Below are 20,928 nucleotides of genomic sequence, written 5' to 3'. Positions count from 1 at the left end.
ACATCTTTGGCACACTATACCACAAACATATATTAATAGGTTGTAGCAGAATTCCATAACAGGTGTGAACTTTTTAAGTATTGGGTCACATGTTCTAAGATTCCATTTATGAAGAATATCTCCTGAATTCTGAAACTTTCTGTCCCAGCCGCAGTCAAGTACAGCCTATAGTTAGGTCAAGGTATTAAATTAGGCAACTTTCAACTAACTCATTTCCATAATCACTTGTAATAGAGAATTGGCATAGACACAGAGACATTCTACTACAGTGGCAATGCTTTGAAATTAATTTGTTCACCTTTTGTACCAAGAATTTTCTATGCTGAGTAAAGAGCTAACATATGGTTCAAGGCCAAAGAGTGTGGCTCCAGAGCCCACACTCATTGCTTTTATTGACAAGTAATCCTGAATTAATGCTGAATTCCAGAGGATGGTGATAAAGAACAGGAATGACCATTGTTCCTCAAGCAGTTTATAATGTGTATTAAATATAGTAATTGTGTAAATAAAAATATTCTATTCAGTTTAAAATATACAAATTTTCAGACTATTAATATAGATATTGAGTCATGTCTGTGTATATGGATCTACATATACGTGTGTATATGTACATATAGATGTACAAGTGTGTTGTGTACAATATATATATGCATTTAATATCATATCTTCTGAGCATTACTAGGCCCATAATATAATATGAAAGGCAACATCTTGATCAAATATTGTAGGCAGGGGCAATATTAAGGTTTGTTCTGCCATGTCAGAGATAGCCTCTTGGATAAAATTAAATTTGGGGACAGTGGAACTACTCTATCAATATGTGGCCCTAGAAAAAGGTGTCTAGCCAAGTATTTGGCCCAAAGTATATTAAATGAATAAGTAAATAAATGAATGAGAGTCATCTGATGAATGGGAAGGACAGAAATTAGACATAGAAGATGTAAGAAAAACAGGACTGATGAGTAGATGGGATTTATCAGAATGGAGCAAGGAATTTTTTTCTGTGGAACTGATTTAGCAAAAAGTTAGCTAGGAGATGGCTGATGAAGGATTTTTCAACTCCTTGATCTGTTTACCTGTTCTGGCTTTCCCAAGTCCTAGTCCCAAAACCCAGGGGTAGGGGTTGGGGTGGAGTTAGTTTGTTTGTTTACTCCTTTTCCTCAAAGGTGTCATCCACAGATGGTCCTTCAGTGATTCTTATTTCCTAATGGAAATGTGTTTCATGTTTATGAAAAGAGAAGTATGTCATTGAAAATGAACATTTGCCATGAAAAGTGATAAGTCACTTACTGATTAGTGAGGCCATTAACACAAGCATTTTACCAATGTTATTCACCACTTTGCTTGTTTCTCAAATATCTTTTCACTTTTTCTTCTCTTAGCATTTTCCATCCATGTTCTGGTTCTTATATCATGCTAATGCTTTCCTTGGGCTGAACTGAGCAACATGTTTAGTGAGTCAAGCACCCTGCCAACTTTCCAGGGAATGGAGCCATAGAACTACCTCCTAAATGATGCTGACAGCTAAACTAATCTTTTTGTATCTTAGAAACTCAAAGTTGTAGTTTATTTTAGACACATCAACAAAATTTAATTGTTGTAGTAAAATCATACTAAAGATTCAATTAAAATATGTGTTGGGGAAAACTTTAAAGAATTTCTCTGCACAACATATATTGAAAGTGGTATGTTTTAGAGTAACAAATATATCCAAGTACCATATGCAGAAACTTAATTCAATTAATTCTCAGTAATGTATAATAAAAACTATATTGTTTGTGCCTGAAGACCTGATACGAGTTGAGTAAGGAAAACTTTTATCGGTTTTATGTCACAATGTTAACTAAAAGCTTTATTATGTTACACTAACTTGAAGTTAATTTGCTGCCTTTAAAATAAAATTTGTGTCAACAAACTCAAGCTATTTTTCCTCTCCTATGAAAGATACCCATTTTCCCGCCCCTTGTCTAGTGACTAAATTAAAATGGCCCAAAGATGCCTGCAATTTTGTGAATTTGGAATTGCAGATTTTACATAACTCAAATAACAGAGCCATGAGACCCCACTCTTTCACTTGGATTCTGTGAACTGCTAGACTTGTGAAGAGTAAGTGATGCCAGAATAATGCCCTAAAGGTGTGATGGCAAGGTAGAATTCTGCCCTGGGATATGCCATCCATCCAGCAATGGTGGTGCACTTGTAACCCAGGGGCCCTTGTTGTTTTAATTACAGAGTCCATACCGTATGGGTAAGAAACTTTGATTTGGTAGCAGGAGAAGAAAGAGGATATTGTATGCTTTCAATCAGCTTTGTATTAGGAGACCCTTAAAGGGAAAACGATGTTAAAGAAAGAAGGAGGAAGAAAACAACAAACTAGCAAGATCCCTATTTCAATATAATTTGGAGAAAATTACTGATTTGGATTGGTCATGTTGCCAGAAGAGATGACTCAAGGCTTCCACACGAGAAATGGAAATCAGGAGGATGCCTGAAGCCTGAAATGAGAACAAATTGTGAAGATATGATTGACTGTAAGGCTTCAAAATCAACCATACAGAGATGAGCTTGGATCATTGCCCAGAACAGAACTGAATGGTGATGTTCATTTAGGTTCTGACTGTTGAAACAAAATAAAATGTAGTAATTGTGCTCTGTTAGGTATACAGGCGTGTTAATGCTTTCCAATTTCCCCAACTGGGGATCTGGTGTCACTTTCCCTGTCGCTCCTATTTCATGCTTCACCGATGAGTATTATTGCTGCTCTGGACATTTACTGAATGCCAGGTTTTTGGCCAGAGAAGTAGGATCCAGGTGAAAACATCCTTCTCATGCTGTGTGTGTACTGCAGGTGGCTTGGAAAATGGCTTTTCAACTTGAAATCATTTCTGTAATTGACAGTTTCAGGCTCATATAATGTGCATCTCTATCCTGGCTTTCTCAGTTTAGAGTAACAAATATATCCAAGTACCATATGCAGAAACTTAATTCAATTAATAATAAAAACTATATTGTTTGTGCCTGAAGACCTGATATGAGTTGAGTAAGGAAAATTTTTGTCAGTTTTATGTCAGAATGTTAGCTAAAATGTTTATTATGTTATACTAACTTGAAGTTAATTTGCTGCCTTTAAAATAAAATTTGTGTCAACAAACTCTTTTCAAGCTATTTTTCCTCTCCTATGAAAGATACCCATTTCCCTGTTGCTGGACTCAGCTTATGAATCTCAGCAGTTTGAGTGTCAAACACTTTACCTTTGACCACCAGAGAAGTCCTCAGATTCCATGGGCAGTAGATTTATACTTTGACCTTTTTCTCTCTTAGGAGGAAATATGTTTTGTTCACTATTTCTTTGCACGGTACTCAATTTCTCATGAATTTCTCTGTTGAAGTTTGTAATAATCTTTCTGATAGACAACAGGGTTTGACTTTCTCTAAAGGTCAGTCATAAAATGGCCACTCTTCTTTCTTTCTCTGTGGGATCTACAAAGAAGAAAATATTCCACATTGTTGCTTCTAGAAGGTTTAGCCTAGCAACTCAGGAAATTTCCCAGCTTGCTTGTAGAAGTAGTCCAACTATACAAATGATTTCCAAACAAACAATTTCTACATACTAAATTAGAAAAATAACAGCAAAACCAACAAAGAGGTGACTCAGAGAGAAAAAAGGAGAGGCAGACAGACATGTAATTTTTCCACTTTTTTTTAGTTTCTTTACCTGAGTCAGATTTTGAGAATGTTAAACCCTCCCCCGTCTACCCAGTGTTTACCACAAAGTCTTCAGATTTCAGGAGCTAAATGAAAGCAAGTAGCTTTTCTCCCCCATGTCATCCACATGGACTAAAGGTGTTGTCAGGTACTCAAAGTTTAATTAAGGATCTGCCTAGCTATCTGGTCTCTTGGTGTCTAAAATGCAGACTTTAAAATGGGGTAACCTAAAACTGGGCCCTAATAATGAAAGATGGCAGAAAGGTGTCTCTGCTGTCTCTTTGACTCTCAGCACACAAACGGGTGACCCTGGACACAAGCTGGAAACAACAGGAAATTCTGCATATCCTTGCTTCCATACAATCAGCATCATTTCATTGGTTGTTCTATGATCTTGTAGCCACCTATATGTTCAAGAGTTTCACACTCTTGGGGAGAATGGGTAAAATCATTTTGTGGGGTTTGGCACAAATCTGTATTTCATATAAGCTATGTGTGAGCTGTGTCTTTGAGAAAAACATGTGCAATGTACTTTTTGATCTTCATTTTATAGATGCACATAAGTACTACAAGGCCTGTTTGATTATTCAATTAAAAACAAATGTTATCCAATATTACATACTCTGTGTCTACCAGGTTTGTGAATGAAAACTCTCATTAGTATATTTGCCATCATGAGCTTATGGCTCTGAAGATTTGGTCCTCATGTTTGCTATATAACTTTGGTCTGCTAGCATCTCCATGTTCCATCTATGGTTTGAGGTCTCTTACAGATAATCATACTAATGTGCTATGGACTTCCTGATTAAAAAAAAAAAATCTAAAAACATTTTTTTGACAATTAAAAAAATTTTAAATTTATTTGTTCTAATAAGTTATACATGACATCAGAATGCTCTTTGATTCATAGTACACAAGTGAAGCACAATTTTTCACTTCTCTGGTTGCACATGAAGTAGAGTCATACCATTTGTACAATCATACATGTACCGAGGGTAATGATGTTCATCTCATTCCATCATCTTTCCTATCCCCATGTCCCTTCCCTTCCCCTCCCTCCCCTTTGCCCAATCCAAAGTTCTAACATTCATCCCATGCACCCCTCATTATAGATTATCATCCACTTATCAGAGAAAACATTTGGCCTTTGGTTTTTTTTTTTTTTTGGAATTTGCTTACTTCACTTAGCATGATATTCTCCAACTTCATCCACTTACCTGCAAATACCATAATTTTATTCTCTTTTATTGCTGAGTAATATTCCATTGCGTATATATACCACAGTTTCTTTATCCATTCATCTATTGAAGGGCATCTAGGTTGCTTCCACAGTATGGCTGTTGTGAATTGTGCTGCTATAAACATTGATGTGGCTGCGTCATTATAGTATGCTGTTTTTATGTCCTTTTATGTCCTGTTTTTATGTCCCACTGAGGAGTGGGATAGCTTGGTCAAAAGGTGGTTCCATTCCAAATTTTTTAAGGAACTCCATACTACTTTCCAGGTTGGTTGCACCATATTGCAGTTCCACCAACAATGTATGAGTGTGCCTTTTCTCCCACATCCCTGCCAGCACTTATTGTTTCTTATATTCTTGATAACTTCCATTCTGACAGTGAAATTAAATTAAATTAGTAGTTTTGATTTGCATTTCTCTAATTACTAGAGATGGTTGAACATGTTTTCATATATTTTTTGGATGATTGTATATCTTCTGAGAAGTGTCTGTTCAGTTCCTTAGCCATTTATTGGTTGGGTTGTTTGGGTTTTTATTTTGAGGGTTTTTTTTTTTTTTTGGTATTAAGGTTTTTTGAGTTCTTTATATATCCTGGAGATTAGTGCTCTATCTGATGTGTGTGTGGTAAAAATTTGCTTCCAAAATGTAGGCTCTCTCCTCACCTCATTGACTGTTTCTTTTGCTGATAAAAAGCTTTTTAGTTTAAATTTATCCCATTTATTGATTCTTAATTTTGTTTCTTGCACTTTAGGAGTCTTATTAAGGAAGTTGGGGCCTAATCTGACATGAAGATTTGGGCCTGCTTTTTCTCCTACTAGGCATAAGGTCTCTGGTCTAATTCCAAGGTCCTTGATCCACTTTGAGTTGAGTTTCATGCATGGTGAGAGATAGAGGGTTAATTTCATTTTGCTACATATGGATTTCCAGTTTTCCCAACATCATTTGTTGCTAAAACCATTTTTAAACAATTTTCCCAGTCTCCTTCTAAGTGTTTTGCTGAACATTTAACAATTATCTTCTGTATGATTATGGTTTATGAATTATAATTTAAATTTTTTTCAGAAATGAGGTACTAATGGCTATACATATCAGAATGTGTTTAGTTTTAGGTTCACAGAAGACAAATTAAAAGCAGGTAAAATAGTAAAAATTTACTTTTAATTTCACATAACCAGAAATCTGGATGTAAGATGCCAGGCTTGGTTAATTCAGCAGCCCAGAAATGTCATTTAGACTCAGGTCCTTTATGCCTTTCTGTTCTACTGCCCTTACCTTGTGACAAATGACAGCTCACACATACAGTGCACAGGCATCTCATGGAGCCAGGACAACATCCTGCAAAGAGGAGGAACCACTTTGATTCCCATGGCGTCTTTTTTTATGGAGGCTGAAAATCCAAGATTTCCAGTACATATCTTTGATGGTCCCATGGGCTAGGTTTGGGTCATATATCCATGCCTAAACCCCTCAATAGCAAGGAATGGGATTACTGTAACTGACTTGAACAATCCTGCTTCACCCCATGGGCTATAGAAAGGTTGATCTTTTGGATAATAAAAATTGTATTTTAATATTTAACATTATATTTCAGTGCTTTATCATATTACATAATTGTATTTCTTCCTCATTGACAAAATTATCTTGACATGCTGCTGCTTCTTCTTCTTTTTTTTTTTTTAGGGGGTACCAGGAATTGAACTCAGGGGCACTCAGTCACTGAGCCACATCCCCAGCACTATTTTGTATTTTATTTAGAGACAAGGTCTCACTGAGTTGCTTAACACCTCACTGTTGCTGAGGCTGGCTTTGAACTCACAATACTCCTTTCTCAGCCTCCTGAGTTTCTGGGATTACAGGTGTGCACCACTGAACCCTGCTCTTGACATGATTCTTAAGGGCAAAATTTATCTTTAGGAAAAAAAATTTAATCTGTGGCCCGATTTTTTTCTAATTCTTATACAAGCAGAATATATTTAATCAACAATTCAGAAGTTTTCACCAGAATGATCTTGTTCATCTTAGACCATTGCTATTAGTTATGCAGTCAGTGTTTCACTTTACTTTCCAGCAGAATTGAATAAAATTCAGAATAAAGACCTGATCTTAATTTGCCTTTTCTAAAATTTCTTCCAGAAATAAAAAATGATAAGGCACTGTTGCAACATATATTTCTTAGGTTTTTTTTATTAAAATAATTTTATTTCAAGCTGGGCATACAGCTCAGTGGTAGAGCATTTGTCCAGGATATAAGAAGCCCTGGGTCCTGGGTTCAATACCCAGCACTGCAAAAACATAGTTGCATATCAAGAAAAACTTCTGTATATAGTATAACCTTATGGTCAAAGACATGGACTGTGAGAAGACAAAGGAAATTAAGTCACTGTACACCATTTGGCAATGATGTGATAGGAGGCTTCCTGAAAAAGTTGAGACTATTATATATACATACATCTATATATACTTATTATTAACATAGCAACTAGTATATAAGAAGCAATCAACTAATTTTGACTATTTTTACTTAAAATAATAGTAATAGAAGTCCATAAGAATTCAGGTTAATATTTTTTTACACAGGAGAGTTAAAATCAAACTTATACCTTTTAGAAGTAACAACTTTGAGGAACAAAATTATGAGGGCTACCATGGAGTTCATACTAAAATTTACTAAGAAGTCTTACAGTGACTCTTGTGTCTCTTCCAAAGGTTTTTCCTATTGATTTGGTACAGGTCAAAATTTAAAAGCTGGGTGGTGCCTTTTCTGTCTTATCAGGGAAAAGAGCTGCTGTCAATGCCACATAAACCTTCAGAATACCACCATCCATCCATCCAGCAAGTAGACTGAAGGTAGCAATTTGCTTCTGTAGAAATAAATGGGATGGATCATGTTAATATGGGTGCCACCAATTTCTTAATTCCTCTGATTATTGTCCTGAAAAGCAACATTCTGAATAGCAAGCCAAAGCTACACAGAAGGATAATGAACAGTGCATGTTGGTATATACTGCAGTCCTTTGGCAGGAAAAAAATAAAAATGTCTCCTTCATAAAATATTACAATTTCTTTTTAAAAAATATGTGCATCACATTTTGCAAAAGGAAAACTTTCAATGAGTATTTAATCAAATCAGGCAAATAGTTTATCAGCTTGAGCTCTTGCTCACATTCTCTTGCCCACATTTTATATGTAACTCCTCTGATTGGCTCAAGGGTCAATCCTAACAGACAAACAAATCTCTTCTTATGAGAGGACATGGCAAGGAACAGCCATTTTGATTGTAGGGACCATGAGGTTTACTTTCTGGACCCAGGACTCTGGGGCATAAGTTACCAACCCAACTCAAACTCATTTAAGTAAAAAAGATAACTTATTGAAGACATTACTTGGTATCTCTTAGATTAGAGACAGAGGTAAAAACCAGATATTCAAAAAGGATCCAGATGAAACTAAGCATACAGAAATCTTGGCAGCAGAGTCACACTCACAATACAAAAACTCTCTTTCTTAACTTCTCCCTAAATAGTGTCTCCCTAAATAGTGACTTCCTTCTTTATTATCACTGCAGATTGCCTTTTTCCAAATGACCAAAAATATGACTGCCCTTAATATCAGAGTCTTATATCTTAAGGCTTTAACTACTCAGAGCAAGACTGACCTTTTCAGTTCAAGTCCCAAAATCCTGGAGTAAAACTCTAATAGGTCTAGCTTCAATTAAATTAAATGAAATAAAGAAATAGAGTACCATTTGGATCCATTTGAGTAAGGTGTCCAGTCAACCTGTACCTATAAGCTGTGTCATATAGTAATAATATGTTGGTTCCAGTGGTTTTTTTTAAAAAAAAAAAAAAAAAAAACTGGGCATGGCAGTTCTCCACAGACTTGGTACTGGCCCCACCAACTATTCCATAGATGACTGCTGTTGCATGGATATACTTTGAAAACAATGCAAAGAAAAGATGGTTCTCGCTTCCCATTTGATAGCAAAGGCTGCCTACAGTCCCTGAGATTTTCCAGTTAAAACTGTTCATTTGCTGTTGGAAAGCTCAGGATAGTGGAACATGGGGTGGTAGTGATTGCACATGAAAGGAGCCAAGCAGAGAGAAGGGAAGGAGGGCACGTCAACGAAGCATCGCCAACATGAAGCAGAGGGCTCTGGACCTCCCAGCTCTTTTCAGATTAAATCCTTATGCTTCTTCCAGCTGCCTCTCTCTTCCCTCCTGCCTTACACCTCTTTTTAATATTTTCTCCCATCACTCTTAAAATGAAGTCCTTCTGTGTTACTTACAAGACTTCAGTCATCTTCCAGAGAAACAGTGCTGTACTTGAGGCAGAAATCTGAAGTAAGGCAGAGTTTGTCCCTTTAGAAAAGTACTTGCCTGTGTCTTCTTGTTCTTTTTCTTAGAATAAAAGAATAGACCAATCATGGGGAACATTGAGTCCTTCCACTGTTGTGTACATCCCATCTACAGCATCCCATTGCAAGTGGTCATCCGGGGATGCTTGCACATGCCAAATTGTAACTGCACTTTTCAGGAAAGCCCATTCTATTTTTAGATAATTCTAACTATTAGAAATCTGTCTTTTCTTGTTGCTTCCACCTGTTGGTCCCAGACCTACCACCTGGAAACAAACAGAAAGGTCTAATATATTTCCTACATGCTTGCCTTTCAAGAGATCCATCATGTTCATCACATTACCCCATAAAGCTGTTCTTCTCCAGGCTAACCAACTTTTCTACCTATAACTGTTATCTATCATATAGAATTTCAAGTCCCTCTACTAACCTGAACACTATTTTAAAAGCTTTACTTACTTTTATGTTCCTCTTCATTTTTCCCACATAACCAGGCATAATTTTTCAGATGTGGAAAGATCAGCACAAAAAGAACCAAACTAATAATTTCTTCTATTATAGATATAGACTGTCTACCAGAAAATCACATTAATCTTTTGGGAAGATCAAACCTATGCTTAGTCACTCTCATACTGAAAATTTAAAAATAATTTATAATGAAATTTAGATGATAAAGAGGATTTAAATTTGACAAGTGTCTTGAGTAAATAAGTGTAGATGTGAGAATTTCAGGCATTGGTAGTTAAAATTGGAGTGGATGGGGGTGGGGCAATTCATGAACTCCCAAACCCCTTCAAATCATATGTCTCTGTTGCTTACTATCATAATACTAACATGATCCATTAAATCAAAGTAATGGGCAGATGTCAGCTTGGTAGCACATGCCTATAATCTCAGCAACTCAGGAGGCTGAGGCATGAATATCATGAGTTCTAAACCAGCCTCATTAACTTAGCAAGGCCCTAAGCAACTTAGCAAGACCCTGTCTCAAAATAAAAAATAAAAAGGGGGCTGGCCAACCTAGATGCCCTTCAGTAGATGAATGGACAAAAAAAAATGTGGCATATATACACAATGGAATTTTACTCAGCAATAAAAGAGAATAAAATCATGGCATTTGCAGGTAAATGGATGGCTTTGGAGAAGATAATGCTAAATGAAGTTAGCCAATCCCCCCCCAAAAAATGCCAAATTGTTTTCTCTGATATGAGGAAGCTGATTCATAGTGGAATAGGGAGGGGAGCATTGGAGGAATAGACGAACTCTACATAGGGCAGAGGGCTGGGAGGGAAATGGAGGGGCCAGGGGTTAGCAAGGATGGTGGAATGCGAGAGACATCATTATCCAAAGTACATGTATGAAGACATGGATTGGTATCAACATACTTTATATACAACTAGAGATATGAAAAATTGTGCTGTATATGTGTAATAAGAATTGTGATGTATTCCGCTGTCATTTATTTGTTTTAAAAAATCAATTAAAAAGAGGGAGCTGGAGTTATGGCTCAGTGGTAGAGTGTGCTTGCCTGGCTGGCAAGTGTGAGGCCTTGGGTTCAATCCTCAGCATGCATATAAATAAATTAAATAAAAGACCTATTAACGACTAAATTTTTTAATTAAAATAAATAAATAAATAATAAAAATGGCTGGAGATGTGGCTCAGTATTTAAGTGCCCCTTAGTTTAATCACCAGGACCAATTAAAAACCAAAAGTGGCCCAATCTGTAGTCACTTATGGACTTGTCAGGATAACTGATTACCTCAGAAAACAATGCAGAATATTCTATTTAAATATTTTCAGGTTTAAAATTAAGATATGGCATGTGTATGAAGATTCCTGGGCAGAGAAATTTAAAATTTTGAATACTAAAATCTAATAAGAAATAAGTTGTGACTTTTAAAAAATCCAATCATAAACATATACCACTCATTGTAGTTTTTCCCTTTCTCTCTTTTATAAAGGTCTGAATCTATGTCCTTGGACCCCTCAACATTCTTAATGATAGCTGGCCTGCGTCCTACTAGACAGCATAACAGCAAGGGAGTTTGAAAATTCTAACTGCCCTTCCTGAAACTCTTCTACTTCCATTATGGAAGTAGAAAAATTATGACTAATTCAGAACAGGACTGGAAGCACTAATACCATAGACCCATAAACACAGAGCTTGTTATTAAAACTAAAATTGAAGATTTCATTACCTTGTTAGCCTCAAAAAAGTTCAGTCTAGGGAATTTAGGAGTAGCCCTAACCTCACTGAATTATCAGAAGGGAAGAAATGCAAGACTGTTGACAGCTTGAAGCTACCCACCATACAACTGAGAAGATAAATTAATTCAAGATTCTTTAAAGTGAGAAGGGTCAATTTCACCTTGAAGGTATAACTCATGGTCATATTTAGCAATTTACTTAAGGGATTCCAGTCTCAGTGTCATTTATTCATTCTCTCAATATTGTAATCCTAGGAAACACAGAATTCATATCTTTAGAATTAAAACAAAGAAAATTTTCATGATTGGTAAATAATTAGGAAGACTTTATGATTTAACGGTGGAATTACCTATTTTCTAATTCCCTTATTTATATTAATTTTTTTTCTCTAACAGGTTGTTTGGTTTTTACAAGGGAATTCTGCCACCCATCTTAGCTGAAACACCAAAAAGAGCAGTGAAGGTAAGCATGGTATGCCTTCCCACCAAGTGAAAATAAGGTGTAGTAACAGCCTCAGCATTAAAATATCCCACAGTAAACAAGGGGAAAGTAATAAGACTTAAACATAAAACACTAAAATCTTTAATTCAGAAATTATAGCACAATGTTTATTATAATTAGATTTGATCAATCTCTCAAATATATGTATCAGTTTGTAGATTTTTTTTTTCAGGTAAATGTACTCCCTTCTAATGAGGAAATTATGCAAAGGACACAGTGGTGAATGAAATTCATGTAATCAAACCACAGAAACCACAAAATAGCTTGGGCCTTTTCTCAAAGCGATTCAGACATTTTCCTTTGGAGCAGTAATTATTAAAGAAAGAGAAGTAGAAAAACCTTCTTCCCCAAATCATTCCCATCTTATAAAATAGACTGTATTTCTTTGTATATGATTCTTCTATAGCATATTTATTTGGCATGTCAGCTTTATTTTTAACTTTAGTCTCCTCTTAAAGTTCTCCATTCTGGTACTTAAAAATTATTATTTCCACTGCCCAGACTTCCATTTCTTTAATCACTTAACTGTGGAGGTTTATGTACTATTTCAAGTTGAATATCTGATTAGTAGCAGAAAGATGTTCCAGAGCCTCCTAGGATTAAAAAAACTATAGCTGCATTTTTTTTATATGTTCTCTCGGACAAAAATTCTGATTACAGTGACTGACTGGCATTGCTCCCTTACCCCCAGCACTGACATAACCAAATAGGGCTTTGTCTTTCAACAAAAATAACATATACAGACATATTTCCAACTTTGTGTCATTTATCTTAATGACATAAAGATTTTTCACATTCCCAATTTATGTTCCCAATATTCCTGAAAGGCAAAAAGGAACACCTTAAAAACTTTTACTAAATAAGAGAAGGGAATTACTGTGTTAAAATTATTATGAAATAACATATATACACAAACATCAAACTTTTACACTATGTTAAAATAGTAATTTGGCAGAATTTAATTTGGGTAGAGAATTCAGAAAACAAACCTTTAAAACATACTTTCTCTATAAATTTTTCCTCTTTGTTGCTATAGTTTTGTGATTTTATATTATTACTTCAATACAAATTTCATTATAAGGACCTGAATTGCAATACAGAATCTGGAAAAAGTTCACCAAAGTACACAAAAGGGCTGAATTGAATTATGAAATGGCTTCACTTGATAAAAGATTGCCCAAGTAAACAAACAGAGCAGAGTTCCTGTTCAAAAAGAAAGTCACTTTGTCTCCATGGAATAATATATTCATGTGTTCAGTATTTTGCATGTATAAATAAAGTACATTATAATTAGAGATTTTCCTGGAATATTTTTAATACCATATATTAAAGAAAATTTAAACTTTAAGAAGATTAAAGTTTATCAACACTGAGCAATCTTTCACAAGGAAAAACGAAAAGTTAAGCTTTACAAAACCGAGTTAGTCTGTACTTTAAAAAAAATAAAAATAAAAAAGAAGCAGTGTTTCATGCCAGAACAATGGTTAACAGATGAACTTTTGGGCAACTGGATATAGTGTATGTGTCCCAGACATCTTGTTTCAAGTAGATTTTACCTTAAAATTATTGAGACATATGGTAAGTCCGTTGGCTTTTTAAGTATAACTTGGAGTTAAGTGTATCTTTGCCAGATGGATAGCACTAGTTTTTTCAACACAATTTATAAAAGCATTCATTTTATAGATATTTATCTTAGGATTTGTGAGGAAAGCAATCACCTGATTGTAGTAATTTCATACATCATAAACTGCTTCATTGTATGTCATCAAAGTTTACTTCAGAAAAAAAAATATTCTGATACTCTGTGTGTGTATGTGTCCATACATGCATGCACTGTGTATTCATTCTTCAGTGTGGACACTTCAGTTGCAGTTGGTACCATAATCAAAAACAGACTATTTTAAGTTTGTAATTTATTCTTTGAAATTATATTTATCATTAAAATAATAAGACTCACTGATGCTAAATAAATGAAACTTTCCCATTCTCAAATTAATATGTAATTAGTATTGCAATTAGAAAAGGGAAATGAAAATCTCAGAAGAAAACAACTGATCTCAGAGATAGGAGAAGTATGTTCCAGGTTCCTGGGTTTAGTCTTTAACTTCACAGGTCCATAAATACCATTTTTCCATGTTCAGATTTTCAAAGACTACTTTATATTAACCAAACTCATATTATGAGATATTATGAATTGTGAAGGATATTTGCTCTCTATGATATACTCACACTTATGATGTCTACACATAGTAAATATTCAATTGAATGAATTAAACAGAGAAAGAAACAAAGAAAATTTATAGAAAGAAGTCGAGAGAGAGAGAGAGAGAGAGAGAGAGAGAGAGAGAGAGAATTTGTTTACCCAAATCTCCATATCAACTCTTTTGAGTATCTGGAGGGCCAAGACTTCTATTCTAGTCAAGCTGGAGTTACAGAGACCAGATTTACTCTACCACCTGAAACAACAAGACAGAAATGAATATATATATATATATATATATATATATATATATATATATATATATGAAACAACAACTTTCAAGACACTGGAATCAGACAAGGAATTGTAGTAATAACTAAAACAAATGAGATGAGCCCTGTGATGACCACAGCTTAAACCTTGAGAGTGTTTACAGGCTTAAAGATGGGAGGGGAAATAAAAGTAGACCCCAGTGGACTCCCTGGGTGGTAAAAGAGCTGAGAGAGTGGGAAGAACAAAGGAGCTAGAGCTCACAGGACAGAGTACCAGCCAAGAGCAAGCTGTGCAGGAAGACAACTCCTGAGATTGCAGAAGGTTCCCTCTCAAGTATTCAGCTGAATATGACCAGTGCACACCTGTAAGGACACCGTCAAGACTTGGGAAAGAACTGCACAAGAGTTTTAGAGGGACACTGCTTAGCAGACACACAGGTCTGGGAGTAGTGCCTGTACCTGCCAGCTAAACTAGAAAGCATCAAAATTCAAAAGGCATTGAAAGGATATTTAGAAGCATCGTGCCTCAGAATTAGCCCTAAATTGAGCACTACTCAGATCCCAGTTGTTAAAAGTAACACTCAAACGGTTCAAACTGCACAAATTGAAAACAAAGGGGAAGATGGAGAACTGGTTTAGCCAAGTAGAATGTACCAATGTACCCATGTCCTCTGTCCTACCACAGTGTGACACTTCTCCAGGAAGGACATGGTCAATAAGTCCAGCCAGATCACCAATTTCTGCATATTATTATAGGTTATATAGAGCAAAATTAATTTTGTACTTGATGTGAGTGGATATGAATGGTTTCAAAACTCTTTAGCCATACATTTGCTTGACTTTGATAAGAACTTTATGTTGACCTTTTGGATTTCATATCTATAGTGCAACCTCATATTTTATATGACTGTGTACTTTTGTCAGTCTATGCTTTAGCTAATGTTTTGGCTGAGAAATTATTAAGAAATATCATGTCCAACAATCAATAAATGGGAAATGAACTAAAGAAAATGTACCTCAAAAAAGAAATACAAATGGCCAACATATATGTGAAAAAAATGTTCAACATCCTTAGCAATCAGGGAAATGTAAATCAAACCTCACTGGGACTTCACCTCACAACAGGTGGAATGGCAATCATTAAGAGTGCAAATAATAAATGCTGGCAAGGATGCAGAGAGAAAGGAAAACTTACACACTGTTGGTGGGATTGTAAATTACTCCGACCACTATAGAAATTAGTATGGTGGTTCCTCAAAAGACTAGGCATGGAACCACCACATGACCCAGCAATACATTCCTCAGAATTTATTCAAATTAATTTAAGTCAGCACACTGCAGTGATACATACATACCTGTGTGGACAACAATGCAATTTGCTATAACCAAGTCATGGGACCATCCTAGGTGTCCACTAACAGATGGATGGAAATGTGATGTCTCTATTCACAATGGAGTTTTACTCAGTCGTAAGGAGGAATTAAATCATGACATGGGCAGGAAAATGGATAGAACCAGAAAACATCATGCTCAGTGAAATGACCCAGACTCAAAACGTTAAAGAGCATGTTTTATCTCATATGTGCAAGCCATAGAGACAAAAGGAATAAAAAAGGCATCTCACAAAAATAGAAAGGAGTCCGATGGAGTAAAGAAATGGGACTAGGGAGAAGGAGCAGGAGAGGAAAAGGGAGGTGTTGGGAAATGAAATCAACCAGATTATGTGATGTGCATGTACAAATATATTACAATGAATCCCACTATTCTGTGTAACTATATCATCAAAATTGAAAAAAAAATAGATATCATGAAAGCCATAAAGGAGTAGTATTATATTAACAGGAATTAAAATAACAGCTGATCTATTAGTTCCTAAGGATATAAATCTAGTACAAAGTCTCCTAAGCTTTAAACATGAGACACATTCTGTAAAATATTTCTTGAACAGATAGATGGATGAATAATTGGATGTTTTTAATGAACATTGATTTCAAATTACAATGAATATATTTATATTATTTTATTGTTGTTAGAAATCTATTTTTTAAAAATTTAGTTTTTCCTTTCTGGGGATATTGTTTTTATTTATTTATTTATTTATTTATTTATATTTGTTCTAATTAGTTATGCATGACATCATAGACAAATAGATATTGTTTTATTTTGTATCCAGACAACTATATTTTGGTTGCAAAAGTAAAAATTAAAATGCATTTTTATAGCTTTAAGTACTATTTGCTTATTAGAATATGTGAGGTGTTCATTACTTTTGAATTTAGTACCTTAACAATTTATCACTGTGACCTATAAGGCTTCTTTATTCCCAGGAACCTGAATCATTTCATCCTAGTCATTCACCAAAAGTTCCATCATGACTGCTAATGGGTGCCAATCAACTAGTCTAGCTTGGTTTTTAATAACCTTAGAGATAGGGAAATAAATGCCTAGAATTGCTCCTAGGGTGTAGACTTGGAAATCCTCAAAAGGACTTCTCCCTTGACATCCCTTGGGCCCTTCATCCTTATAATGAAGGAAAGCCAGAAAAAATACAAACCAACCAACAAACAAATACATCTTCACACTGGAAGCTAATAAGATAGAGGAGATTTCTGTGAGGTCATCAGAACTTCCTGTAACCCTATCCTAATGTAGGTCCCTAGTCCAGTGTTTCTAAACTGTAGGTCATGACCCAGGGGATATGGATTCATTTTAGTAAATCATTAGATGCAGTGGGTCATAACCAGAAAAATTTTAAAGAAATAGAACAGAAAATAATGTATTACCATAGGAAGTAAATATTGTTTTATAGTAATGTTTCATTTCAGTTTTAAATCTAAGACCATATGCTCTCCCTTGTGCATGTGTGCATTTGTTTGAGTGTGTGTGTGTGTTGGATAAATATTTTTATGCAGATTTTTGGTAAAAAAAATTCAAAATCTTCTGCCCTATGGGACTTCGGGGCTTCCAGGTTCTGTGTGACCACCTCAGGTGTAATGGAAGGCAAGAAGACTCCATCCTCAGCAGCAAGAAAACCCAAGGGCAAAATTTTTCCAAACCACTAACAATCATGGTGGCAGGGAATAAATATAATATAGGGGTAAGAGTACTCAGAAGCTTTGGAGTTAGACTTAACTCAAGGATAAGCTCAGTCCTTTGCTTCCATATGCAATGGGACTCATGATTGTATTCTAGCCTCTTAATCTGATGGTATTGCTATATGGGTTATATAGTTTCACATGCAAAAGGTAGATGTTAGCATGTTTCCTGGACCACAGTAGGCTCTCATGAGAAGTACACATAATTAATGCATCTATGGTTCCTTTAGTAACCTAAATGAATACAGAGAATGGAAACTAATCCTTTCCAAAGTCTCCCATGTGCCAGACATGCTAGGGAATCTTACTTAAATTCTCTTATTAGGGCTAGAGATGTAGCTAAGTGGTTAAGCATTTGCCTAGTATGTGTAAGGCCCTGGGTTCAATCCCAGTAGAAACACTTAACAGGCATGCTTTATGTTCTTGAGGGTTAGAAAGGTTAAATAACTTGCCCATGCTTTCAAGCTAAGTGGCACAGCTCGAATGCAGACCCAGCATTGCTTACCTTCCAGCAAAGTGATTGTCAAAGCATAGCGATGAGGTAATCACAAAATGGAGGAAAAATAAATTATATTTAAAACCTAAGGTGATAACCCTTTTCCTCCCATAGTTTATGATTGATTTCTAGTGTGAATCTCATCCAACAGTGGTCTCCATTAATGCTATCTAACACCAGTATAGTTTCAGGGTTATCACCATCTCCTAGAGTATGATATCAAGAAGACAGGGGGTCTCTTTGTTCACTGGTGCATTCCCAGTGCCTAAAATGGAAGGAATCTAGTAAATATTCATTAGATGAGTGAATAAATGGAAACCTGTTCTGAGAAAGTCCAAATCTATAGTTAATCTAAACGACCATGGCCCAAACGTAGTTGCTGAGTCTTTAAAAGAAATTAAAATTCATCTTGTGGTATAATGACATTTGGGCTGTCCAAAGACACAGTAAGAATCTTGTCTATAAGGCACCAGCTCCTTCTAATAACAAGTATTATTTGGCCCCCAATATCTCATTTTCTTTCTTGCCCCATTTTACTAGGCTATAAAGTAATAGAGTAGAAAACATTTGATTTCCTTTGCCATTTCTTAGGTCTTAAGAATCCAACCTAGCAGGACCTAAGAGCATACATTATCAGTGATGTTGGAACTACTCGACTAAGTACCCAGGAGCAAAACATGTTCAGGAGCTGGGGATGTAATTCAGTAGGTGCATTTTGCCTAGCATGTGCAAAGTCCTTAGTTCATTCCCCAGCACCAAATACACACACACACACACACACACAAATAATAATAATAATAATAATAATAATAATAATAATGTTTAATCATAGTTTTTTAACTAGGATGTAGGAAGGGGACGGATTAGATTTGCCTTTATAGAATTTTTTCTTTTTTAAATTTTGTTCTTTTTAGATATACATGACAGTATTTTGACATATTATATATATATGGAGTATAACTTATTCTAATTAAGAAAAGAATCTCTTCAAACATTCTTCTTTGAAGATAAAATTATATTAAACATCATCTTCTGAAGGAATTAATAGTATCTTGATCATCCTCATCATCATGATAATCATCTCCATCATCATCATCATCTTCTTCATCAGATTTTAAAGAAAAGAATAAGTAGCTGTCTTCATTCAGGTTGGGGACAGTTTGGCTTTAAGGCAGGGAATGGACTATATAACTTCATTGGGCCCTTCCCTAGTTTAGCATGGCATCTTCGTAATTATTTAATGTTTAATAATATCATGAAACAGTAGAGAGACACAGCAATATAATATAAAGTCTGAGAAGTGAATGTCTTTTACAAGTGTGTTATAGAAAATTGGACATTTGCTGGGAAAGCAGTTCATAGAGAAAACATAGGAGACCAAGACTCCAGGTCTCTGTGCCTATAATTTTGAATCACTGCCATAAAAAAGAAGTCTATTGATGTCTGGGGAAACTGAAAATGGTCATGGTAAATGGAAGTTGTATGGTTCATTTACTGCTATAAAGGATTCCATCAGCTCTTCTGTAGGTTATTATAACTACATTTGAAAAATGTGAATGTTAAAATAAGATTCAATAGCAACTGCCCGAAACAGGATTAAAAACTGTTATATGGCTTATCATTTTCTAAAATGCTGGTTAATATAATGATTTAGCAAAGAAATTTTAGTCAATTAAAGAGTTTGTTACAGGAAATTGTCATAAATCTCTGGGCTTGGTTTTGTTCCACAGTTTTTCACCTTTGAGCAGTACAAGAAATTGCTAGGATATGTGTCACTGTCACCAGCATTGGTAAGTGAGAGTATTTATTATACTTAAGTGTGTGTGTTATTTCATAAAGCAAAAATCTAGAAACAAAAACCCTTTTGATTTCCCCAAGCCCAGCTACTAAAATATGAATTCAAGTTATTCAATGTTCAGCTACTTGTTGAAAGCCATCTTCCTAATAAGTCACAATTTGACTATTTTATAGCTCCCAGTGATGAATTTATGATAATAATAATGATATGCCTGGAAGGACCTATATGAGATATGGTCAAGAATATAAAATAAAGAGTACATTTATCAAAGACTCTTTTAAAACCAAAACATGCATATGTTTACATACATATGACACATATCTATTTATGTAAAAGTCAGTATGCCTGAAATTGCCTAACAGGTCACTATTCCAGCTATTGCTCAAGCTGTAGCCAATATGGGACTTCAAGGCACTCAGGACAAAATCACTCTATGGTCAGGCACAGATTGAAGGGCCTTTTATATAAATGGCTGTAAACAACTTAGCCATGGTGAATAGTCATTTTATAACAACACACCTTAAATATTACATGAAATTCACTTGTTTTGAACATTTCCCCATGCCACTCCTCTCTATCTTGGCGATTTTGCTGCTTTTCCTATGCAAGTTAAATTATATTAGCCAAATGTGTGAGCACCAAGAGCCCCAGAGAGAGCAAATGCACTAATCTTTCCCTCAAAATCTGCAAAATAAAGTGCATTGTTGCTACAATTAGCAATGTACAGTCTATTCTTTAGGAAAATCCTCACTTGCCCAGTGAAATGTGCCTCAAAACTCAATAGAAGAGACAATGTTCTGAGGTTCAACTCTTCAATTATAGATGCTGCTTCACTTGTGATGGAGTTACATCAGATAAGCCCACCATAAGTTGAAAATATAATAAGTAAAAAATGCATTTAATACAACTAGCCTACCAATCATCATAGCTTATAAACAAAGTACACCATAGAACATTGGCTGTTTATACCTTCTTGATGATATAGCTGATGGGGAGCCACAGCACATGGTCACCACCCAGCAAAATGAGAGAGTATAATACTTCATGTTGCTAGTCTAA

At 35.2% G+C, this 20,928-nt stretch overlaps 1 protein-coding gene across 1 annotated transcript in view; it reads left to right on the top strand.

The window, feature by feature from the left end:
* Nucleotides 1–20,928, top strand: part of Slc25a21 (solute carrier family 25 member 21) — a 461,783-nt gene that overhangs the window by 395,078 nt on the left and 45,777 nt on the right. The window contains exons 4-5 of the mRNA XM_077800003.1: nucleotides 11,903–11,969; nucleotides 19,802–19,861. Coding sequence (XP_077656129.1) covers nucleotides 11,903–11,969; nucleotides 19,802–19,861 — 127 coding nt within the window. The remainder of the gene's footprint in view (nucleotides 1–11,902; nucleotides 11,970–19,801; nucleotides 19,862–20,928) is intronic.

The sequence above is a fragment of the Urocitellus parryii genome, chromosome 6 (assembly GCF_045843805.1).
Source record: "Urocitellus parryii isolate mUroPar1 chromosome 6, mUroPar1.hap1, whole genome shotgun sequence".
NCBI lineage: Eukaryota > Metazoa > Chordata > Mammalia > Rodentia > Sciuridae > Urocitellus > Urocitellus parryii.
Note: the sequence above shows the minus strand (reverse complement) of the source record. Positions and strands in the feature narration are given on the sequence as shown.